Source organism: Bombus vosnesenskii, unplaced genomic scaffold (assembly GCF_011952255.1).
Source record: "Bombus vosnesenskii isolate JDL3184/JDL3185 unplaced genomic scaffold, Bvos_JDL3184-5_v1.1 scf7180000015458, whole genome shotgun sequence".
Lineage (NCBI taxonomy): Eukaryota > Metazoa > Arthropoda > Insecta > Hymenoptera > Apidae > Bombus > Bombus vosnesenskii.
The window spans coordinates 10,465-21,000 of NW_022884004.1; the positions used below are offsets into that span (position 1 = coordinate 10,465).

General features: G+C 38.4%; 1 protein-coding gene across 1 annotated transcript; it reads right to left on the reverse strand.

The window, feature by feature from the left end:
- Window positions 1-1,887: 1,887 nt before the first annotated feature.
- On the reverse strand, window positions 1,888-4,411 carry LOC117241225 (unconventional myosin-XVIIIa-like). The gene is made up of 4 exons (XM_033507190.1): window positions 4,389-4,411; window positions 3,691-4,052; window positions 2,624-3,604; window positions 1,888-2,429 (listed from the first exon to the last, which is right to left on the reverse strand). The coding sequence occupies exons 1-4, from the start codon at window positions 4,409-4,411 to the stop codon at window positions 1,888-1,890; spliced, it is 1,908 nt and encodes a 635-aa protein (XP_033363081.1).
- Window positions 4,412-10,536: the final 6,125 nt, after the last annotated feature.

The window sequence follows — 10,536 nt, forward strand, 5'->3', positions numbered from 1 at the left end:
TACGCCGTTTTTCCTTCCCTAACATACTCCAATTGTCTGTTCGATATTGCACTATAAATTATATTTATCGCCTTCAAATCCTTTTTGTCCCAGTCTTCATCGTCTCTTTCGTTCTTCATTCTAGTTGTAACAACCTCGCATTCCTTATATTTGAGAAACATCGTGATTCTTTGCTTCCACATTCCATAATCCTCACCATCGAATATAGGTATCATGATTTCCGATCTCTCCATTTTAATTGATTCTTCTTTTTTTTCTTTTCTTACTCAAGCGTTCCTACGTGCTCGAAGTATATTTTGTTCCTCTGAAAGTTTTTTTTTCTTTACTGAAAACTCACTCGCAAGATCGTAACCACGCACTAAATATCTTGCAAAACTAGTAACCACGCTCTGCTACCACGTTAAGGAAATTCGAGGATTTGGGAATACAAATAATTGACTATATTTCCCACGCAACAGTTATACATCTATATTACACTCTGAAGAACGTCTTGCACGCACGCTTGTCGCCAACCGACTATCCTAGATTCTTCTAACATCTGGCAACAGTCTTTTGTCTCCACTAAGACCTTGACGCCCTCTGGCCCTTACACACACACTCTCATGTACAGTGTAAATGTATCACTTCCCTAACACAATTATCCCGCGTTAGGTTCAATCAGGTTAGTCCCACGCGAAATTGATCCAACCATGCGAAAACGAGTGTATTCTGATTTCTGTCGCAGATACTTCTGGCTAGTGCACTTCTTTTACGCTTCTCATCGCCATTTTTGACGACTAACGAAGATGTACGGCAGTCTGACAGTCTACATGAAAATGATCATGATTGCGGTCTGTGTACCGCCTGCCCTTCTATCTGTTCTTCCGTTAAAGACTGGTAAGTTGATACTGATGAATTATGCGATCGAAATCCTATATAATGACTACAAAAAATATTTGCATCATTATTCTCGTTTCCTAATGAATCGCTGTTTTAATCAAATTTTATATTGCATCAAATTTCTGTAGTTACACGAAAATACTAAATTATAGAAAACTTGATATACACGGATTTAATTAATTGATAAATTAGTCAATATATAGGCATTATTATTTCACGTGAAATTTTACAACGTCAAAAACCTAACATTCCTGTACGAGCAGTATTAATCACAAATTGTGAGAATGCCTACTGATAAGGAAGAAAGATAATATAGAAAACGCAGACTTATGGAAAGAGAATCCCTGACATTAGACACGAATACGCGATTTCACGAAATATTTTATGGTATATCTAAGATAGAGAATATATATAGAGTACATATAAGTATATGTAATATCGGAAAATAAGGATAGAAATTTTTTTTCGATTACTTGCAATTTATTAATATTAAATTGAATATACAAATATAAATTGGACAGAGAACGATATTTAACGGAAACTAAATGCAATACTCGTATCTATATCAAATAACTTTACAGTTATTTGATCACTCTCGTCACAACGAATCTAACACACACACACTCTCTCTCTAACAACTCTATCAATTCTCACGACTCTTCAACGACTCAAACCTCTAACGACTCTACTCTTCGACGACTCAATTAGCTCTGATCTTCGCCAATACACTCCTGCCCGGTCGTGCTCGCTCTTGCTCTCGTCCTCTCACACACATACACACTTTTCGGCTCACATACTCTGGCCTCTCGATTGCCACTCCTTGAAATATGAAACCGTACCTCTGTTTTGACGCTGCTTATCCTTTCTCGCGTCGCTGTTACTAGGCGCTCTTGGATGTAAACAAACCACGAAAGACGACGTACACGGTGTTTTCTAATTTCAGCCGATCTCCAATCAAAGCTATTCTACGATATTACATTCGGCCTTTCCTGACAATCACATCTGCCCTCAGATGTGCTCATCATCGCTGCTCGTACTTACATCACTATCGTCAGCATTCCACCACTTCATGTGATCGGCTGCCGTGGAAGTTGTACGTGGCCCTTCGTGCTCCCCCTCTCGCTGCACTATGTATCGGTCATTTCGCAGGACTTTTATCACCCGATACGGTCCAAGAAACTTCGGATGCAGCTTTAGCCCGGGACCCTTCTGCATCCTCTCGATCGCCACTAGATCTCCCGTCCTGTATGCTGTCGCCTTCTTGCGTCTCTTGTTATACGTCCACTTGTCTCGGGCTTGGATCTCTTCGATCCGTCTCTTTGCGTCTGTACGCAACTGATCTCGTTCCTCTTGGAACACCACGGCCTGTTCGTCCTCGATGCTACTGCTCCTCCTTCGCTCTTCCTCTATCTTCCTCTCCGCTGTTTGTTTACCCATTTCACTCTTGTCAGGGTCTTTGATCGTCGTGGCAGCATCGTGACGTTTTCGTAGGCTCGGTTCGTACATGGAAGACGCTAACAACTTACCATCTACCGAGACTATGATCTCTTCTTTTTCGAAGGTTTCACGTTCATCGTGTCCTCGACAATCCCATCGTCGTCCTCGTCATCCACATCCTCTGTATATCGAATCTTCGTATCGATATTATTGGAGGGATTCCGCACGTGCGACTTCCCTTGTCTTTTCGTTCGCCTTGCATTGACTCTCTTCGAGTCTATCCGAAAACTTGAAACAACCCTCACACCCGCAACGCTATCCTTCTCAGTAAATTTGCAAATATCGTCAACAACATCCTGTTGCTGTTGTTTAGCCAGATTCTTCCTCCTCGTGATGTTCGCTAAGTCCTCCTGCTGGCCGCAAGAATCCGACGAGGACACCATCTCGTGGTCCACTTTACCAATCACCACGTATCTTGCCACTATTCTCCGTTCCTCCGACACTTGCTGCACAGCTGCCCGATACTTCTTCAAAACTTCTGCCAACTCTTCTTTATTTTCTTCCAATTGCGACAGTAGCTCAGTTCGTTCGCGACTAGCTACATTAACACGATCTTCTGCTTCGGAACGTTGCCGCAGTGCTTCCTGCAACGAAGCCCGCGTCTCATTCAGTTCTTGCTCCAGTGCCTGTTTCGCTTTAACTGCAACTGCTCTAGCGCATTCTGCATCTTCTAACTGGTTCTTCAGCTGTGCTACTTCCTCCTCCGTTTTGCTTCCAAATGTTAACTCCTCAAGCTCTTGGCCCAATGTCCGCAATCTTTCTTCCTTCAATTCGATTTCCAATCTTGCGTCACTAAGGTTCTGTTCTATGGTAAACTTCTCCGCGATCGCGATTTCTTTTTCTCTAGCTAATCTTTTACGTTGCGCTTTCTCTTGCCGCAGATCGGTCATTAGATTCTGAGTTTCTGAATCAAATTTGCGCTGTTTCTTTTTCAGAAGATTATTCCTAGCTGTTTGTTCTTCCAACAGTAGTCTCAAGTCGTGCATCTCGCCATTCAGACTTTGCACGCGTCGTTTCCATTGTCCAACAACCTGACGTTGTTCCTCGACCTCTTCGTAAGCATCAGCTAATTTCTTCTCCAATTGCTTCTTAAATCCAACCAGTTGCTCAAGATCATCCTCATGTTGCTGGGCACTTACTACATTTTCAAATTCATTCCTCAACGCTCTCTTTAGCTTTGCCCAGGACTTCGCGCATCGCTCTTGTCGTACGAAGGCCTGAGCGGAGCCTGCGAGTAATTTCTTAGCATAGGTCACCATGTGGGCGTCTGACCAACCACACACTTCTGCCATTTCCTCGAAGTCTTTCACCCACTGATTTCCATTCCCATTCCACTCAGCAGATCATCCCCGCTGAATTTCTCTAATGAGTCTTCCACGTCTTTAAGACTCAACATCGAACCGACGCATACCTTCTGGTGATACTCATCGCGGTCCTGATACACCGCTCGCGTGCCTCTCCTGTATTCTCGCGCGCCTTGTTTGTCGTCCTCGCCTTCACTTTCGTCGGAGCTCTCTTCTTCCGACGATACATCGTCTCCTTCTAGGGCCGCCTGTAGCCGCGCGCGTAGTTCGGGTTTTCTTCCCGTTACGTTCAACCCCAAGCTAGCGAGACGCGCTCTCAGCTCTTTCGTCCTCAGCTTCTCGAGGTCTTTGTCACAGACGAAATTCGAGCAACTGTATATAACAAACCGAAATTCCGAACGCCTTATCGCGTGTGACCGTCCGGTCAGCACCGTTCTCAGCCGCCTGAGTGGCATTCGATCACTCCAGCCGTTCTCCGAATTTTACGCTAAGTATAAACAAAACCTTCTCCCACTCCAACGAATGGAAGAATATAAATGCTCCCTTCAAAATCATCCAGTCAGTCTAATAAAAAAATTCTTAACTAATCCAAGTATCGAAAGTGTATCATCGCGAACCGAAAAAATTGTATAAATTGAGTAAAAAATAAAAAGAACTTAATCTCCTTTTCGGAAATTAACAAGTTCCTTATTTTTACCTTAATTTTACACGACATCTTCAACGTTCGCCATTTTATTCTATTCTTTTTCTACTCCCGCACAAATAGCTCCGTTAAATCGTGTCGTTTTCTGTCCTATTCAATCCCGGCTGAGCCCCCACTTGTAATATCGGAAAATAAGGATAGAAATTTTTTTTCGATTACTTACAATTTATTAATATTAAATTGAATATACAAATATAAATTGGACAGAGAACGATATTTAACGGAAACTAAATGCAATACTCATATCTATATCAAATAACTTTACAGTTATTTGATCACTCTCGTCACAACGAATCTAACACACACACACTCTCTCTCTCTCTCTAACAACTCTATCAATTCTCACGACTCTACTCTTCGACGACTCAATTAGCTCTGATCTTCGCCACGCTTCGAACCCTTAGGAGTAGATCGACCAGGTTTGCACGCTCTGTTCAACCTGGCAACCAGCACAGATCTCGCATCGGATATAGGCAGATTCATCTGTCGAGCTTACTCCTCAGCTCCTCCAGCGTCAAATCCTCTTCACCCGACAATCGTTCGTCGTTCTACGATATTACAGTATATATAGAGTAAGAATATATAGAGTATATATAAGTACCAAAAATACATCCTAAGACGTGTATGCGATCTATGCTGTATGGGACGTGTTATAAATGGTTTCCGCCACTCAACCGCATTTGAATTTGTGAACACGATCGAACAATTGACACGAATTATTAATTCGCGTCTCTACTCTAGTAACGATTTGCTTTGGAACGAGGTCGAATCGTTCTGATTCCGCGCATGATTAACATATAATTACAGAGGACATCAATTACTTGGATGGTGTTCGCCATTTCAACGTAGCATCGATGACATCCGGTAATTGGACTCAAAGTGATTTGCTTAAACCGATTAATTTGATCAAACCAACCAATTACTTTAATTAATGCAAGCTGTACTCGAGATTCGCGCATCTTGTGTATACACACCGGGTCAGACAAAAGTTTTCATTCATCCCAGTAGAACTTTCGTAGTCCTTGAGGACGAGTGTCGCTTCTCGTGCATCTAAAGTTTCGTTCAAATTAGCCGATTTATTTGAATTCGATCGACTGGAAACCTCTTTGTCACTGTGAATTTGTTACTTAATTGATACTCTTATACGCCTTTGTCCTTTAAGCTCTTACATCCATTTTTAATTAGTCAAGTCGTTTGACTTTTCACAAGTATTTTGAAACTATTTTACTAGCGCGAATCTACTTTTTTTACTTGAGATTATCTGCTATTTTTATTGAAATGTATATGTACGTATATACACTTTTGAATTTTAGCCTTCTATTATTCTTATATCCTTTAAACGTCATTTCAAGCTTCAAGCGACTTTAACTCAAATAGCTCGATTTCAAGTTCTAACGTATACTGTAAAGCACACTTGCGAAGTGAAACAGTAAACACGATATGAAAACTCTCTCCCCAGTAAGAAATCGAATATCCAATTTCAATCGTGCTTCATCGATGAAGCATCAATGCTACGTAGAAGCATTGTGGCAGCCGCAATGCGGATCCGTTGCGGATCCGAACAAAAATTTCCTGACACGATCGTTTTCGTAACGCTATTAGCCGTTTCAGTATCAGGGATGTTTTAAAAATCCGTATCGGATTGTCGAAACATACCGTTCAACGCGTTCACGCTTCACTTCATCAGCTATATCAGAAACGTTACACTAAAGAGTCAAAAGGTTGCCAAATATTCGTGCTTTACCTTTTGTTTGTGTGACGTTCTGTAATTGGTTTTCCAATTCAAGAGGTAATTTATACATTAGTTTTTTCTTTATTTGGTTTACGATTATTTGAAAGAAAAGTAATTACGAGAGGAAACTCTGATAGACTAGTGACAAGCTACGTTCGGAACCGAGCGCGTTGTGAATTGACAATCGTAACCAAACATCGCGACACAGTTCACCACACTACGCGTACAGCATGATCACGCTGAGTGGCGTTGAAACGGTTAACGTAACTGCGCGTACGACCGTCGAATGGCAAAGATATTCAAGCTGAGAATCGTCTTCAGATGCTATAGACGACAACAGTACTGACTTTCAAGGAGAAACCATTCGACATGGTCTTATGCTTGTGCCGGGACCTGCGGTTTGCAGTCTCTGCATCTGCTATCATTCGAAGCCGAAGTGGTGCCAGGTGATCTCATGCAAACCACCCGTAGTGAGTATATGCTCATTACTTAAACACTTAACACAACCAGAGAGAAACTAAAGCACACCGTTAACGCTTGCACGCTGGTCGTTAAAGCACATGCTACGCGAATAGGGTACACAGCGATTCATCTAACTTGCCTTGAATTACTTTTACAAAGAGAAACATGGACAGGAATAATTTTTTGTTACGAGTCGTTTAATTTATTCGTTCGTTAGAACGATTGGTCTGACAAATTCAAAGTCTTGTTCCGTATAAATATTTTTAAACAAGCACGTCATAATCTTTGTATATTTTTTTTATCACAACGAAACTGTTCAGAGAAATGTTGAAATTATTAATTACAAAAGAAGACATTTACGTTGTAAAAATGTTAGCGAACACATTTGTGAAAAAGTTACTTTGTTATAAATTCTACAAAAAGAAATATTGAAAATCACGCCCCATTTATTCAGTTGCACGTATGAAAAGTATTTTGCATTCGCGCAAAAAATCCCTTAAGGATACATATTTTATAATAATTGGAGTGTCAAAGTTATTACGCGGATTGGCGTACCTTAACCACGTGCCTTTTAATGAAACTAGGTTATTCATTTGTTATTCGTTCCTAACTTTCAACTTTATGATTTTTGCGGAATAAAATTTTATATTAATAATTAGATTATATTAATAATATATTAATAATATATAATTAATTTTATATTAATAATATATTAATAAAATTTATATTATAAATGATTCATTTTGAATTTAATAAAATTAGAGTTACAGCAGTGCAATTTAACAAGGAACAAATAATCATTTGTACTTTATTAAAATGTTCTTTTAGCGTCTCGTTTTAATATTTCTCTAATAATATTCTGTTAACCGTTATATTTAAATGAAGGTTTTCAAAGCAGAGACGTACTTTAACGTAGGAAATGGACGTACATTTATAATGAGAATTCAGAAGCAAAAATATTTCATACGAAAATAAATATTCCCCATGTGTAAATAGCTACGTTATGACTTTTATATGTATCTAACGTTTTTCCATGCAAGGTAACATATATTTGCTTCTTCGCTTCTTCGCTTCTGAGTAGTAAAACCTGGCATTCATGCGGCTGATAGGTAGTTACGCGCTGACAACGAAAAACATAAAATGAATAAAAAGCATGAGCCATCCTATAAAAAAAATAAAGCTGCTTTTATCTTTCATTACATATTCGTCAGAATATTGTTAATAAATATTTAAGTTCAGATTTCAGCTTAAATAAATGCATAGGATTGGACATTTATTTATATATGTATCTGTGACCGCTTTTTGACATAAAATTTTTATAACGACTAAAATGATATATTCCGATATTAAATTAATTTGATGAGAATAAAAACTGAATTTTTCTTCATTCATTCTTTTATAATATGATAAAACGAGACTCATAGTCTGTATAAATCATTTCATGGAATATTATGTGTATGTACATGTGTTCTACGCTTTTATTATAAAAATGCTAAATGAACATAACGATCAAATGCATCGACAAATGCATTGAACATATCGATTGTTATTTTGAAAAATTGATTATCTTTTATTTGTTTCGAACTACAAATTGATTGAGACATTCGTGTTTGCTAAATTGCGAATTTAACGCAATGAAGTCGTCTGAATCCCTTGCGAGCATGTAAATATAGCGTCGAATTAACAGGTCAATTACTTGAGGTTGGAACTGAAAGAAAGAGAAAGATGGAGGAGGTCTTGCCTTTGAATGCTGGACACTTCTAAAGCCCACAGTTCGCTGAAATTGCCAGAGAATTCAATTAAATGGCAAATTAAACCATTGAACTGAATCTGTTTCCAATCGTGAGCTTGGAGGTTCTACCCTTTGAATTTTTAAACCAGTCACCCTTCTTTTGTACGTATGGTAACGAATATAATTCATAAACTAATGAAGTGTGTAATTCAATTGAAAGCTCTTTTCACTGAATTCAGTTTAGACTAAGAAAAATGATATAATAACGAAATTATCAATTTACAATTTATAGAGCGTATACTTTATTCGAAAGTGAAGTTTATTACTGCAAATATTAGTTGGCTATTTATAGCCTGTTTGAAAAGGTGATTTAATTTCGATTGATTTTCGATAAGTTTTTGTTGGTTTACTCAGGTTAATTACTCTCCAATAAAATAGAAATACCAATCCGGTAGTATAATTGCTTTCTTGCTTATTACTTTTTTACTAATTAGCGATGCACGATTCCAGACCAGTAAATATTTTTCCATCGGGTGAAGTCAGGTTGAGAGATGCAAGATTAATACGCTCGTTCTGTCAGTTATCCCAGTGTCTGTTACGCGATAGAAAATGAACGAACTGAATAATAAATGCATTATCGGCATGAAGATTGCTTGATGTAAGCCACCGCTTTTTTTCTATCCTTCCGATACCATTTCTCTTTTTTTTTTTTGCGAAACACTTTGCTAGTCGTGAGAAGCAGCAATTCCCTTCTGCGAATCAATTACGGTTCACGAGAAATTGTATTATGGCCTGGAACGTATTCAAATTATCTTCAATTATTCTCGGCTGTTTCCATTTCCATTCGTCTCTTACGTAAGTACTCGTTTGATGTACGTATATAGTGAGACAATAATCGTTAACACCTTTAATGTCTTCAGTATTATAGAATAAGACGCGAAAATACGTTGAACCCTGACTTTTAGATTCGCGAGACTCTATAAGGCTTCGAAAGTCTCTTGTTTCAGGCCGAATAAAAAATTGTAGATGAAGAATTACATTGCGAGGTCTGTTAAGGAAAATTTTAAATCGTATCGTTGTAATAGGATTATTTCAGCAAGGGAAATTACGTGTTGCGTGCGAAGCCACGAGCTTTCTTTCAGGCTAATATACATAATTGTCCTATCGAACTTTCCATCTAAACCGTTGCGCTCACACGTGGATTTTGCATTTCAATTTTCTTACTTACAGTCCAGTCCAGTGAAACCAAGTTAAATTTTTCAGCCCTCCGAGGTAGAATATGTTTTATAGAGAAACGTACAACGCCATGAAGGGGAGACAGATCAATAAATTGGGTTATCTTTAAATTACTGACAATCATTTCATCGACGCGGTTTCACCGACACCGAGTCCCCCGGCAACGTCTGTCAAAGCTTATTTACCGATACACGGAAATCAACCACAATCATTTTACCGACCTCTTCCTTTGCTGACAGTTATTATACTCGCTGTCATATGTTATCGTTGATTATACATCTTTATTTACAAATTCGTTCCTGTGTATAACGAAACAAAGGAAGAAACGAAAATGATACGTTTCATGACGCATTGTTAAATTATTAATTAACGAGAGTTACATATCTACATGAATGCTTTGAAACGTCAGTTATAATTCATGAAAATGGATACAAGCCATTTTACTATACATAAATAGAATTATAAAGACATGTTACGTACTAATGCTTTTACGAAATATATTTCTGTATACGTTTGACGTTTCTGTATTATTCCTTATGCGCTTTCTGCTCTTGTGTTTAGCTCGTCGGAAGTAAAAATACGTTAAGCGAATCAGCTAATCTATTCGAGCGTTTCAATGGCTCAGTCTTCTTTTATGCAACTACCAAAAGAGAAGATAAGTCTTTGGTTATACAACATTTCATAACGTCCAAAGTAACGGGGCACTAATTAGTTGAAACTTTAAGACAGACCAGATATCAGTCATCGTCCGTAAATACATTTATTACGATCGTTTAAAGTTTAAAGAAACACCGTTATAAAGTCGTAATACGAGACAAAGCGATTCAGAACTCGAATTCATTTGTTGGAACGACGCCATGGGCAAAAGTAGATAATGGAAAACTTTCTTCCAAAGACCATTTGATAGCGCCGACGTAATCAAGAGTGTGACGATATTGCCAGAGACGTTTCTGCAAATAGAAGACTAACTTATTTACGAATTGCCGTAACA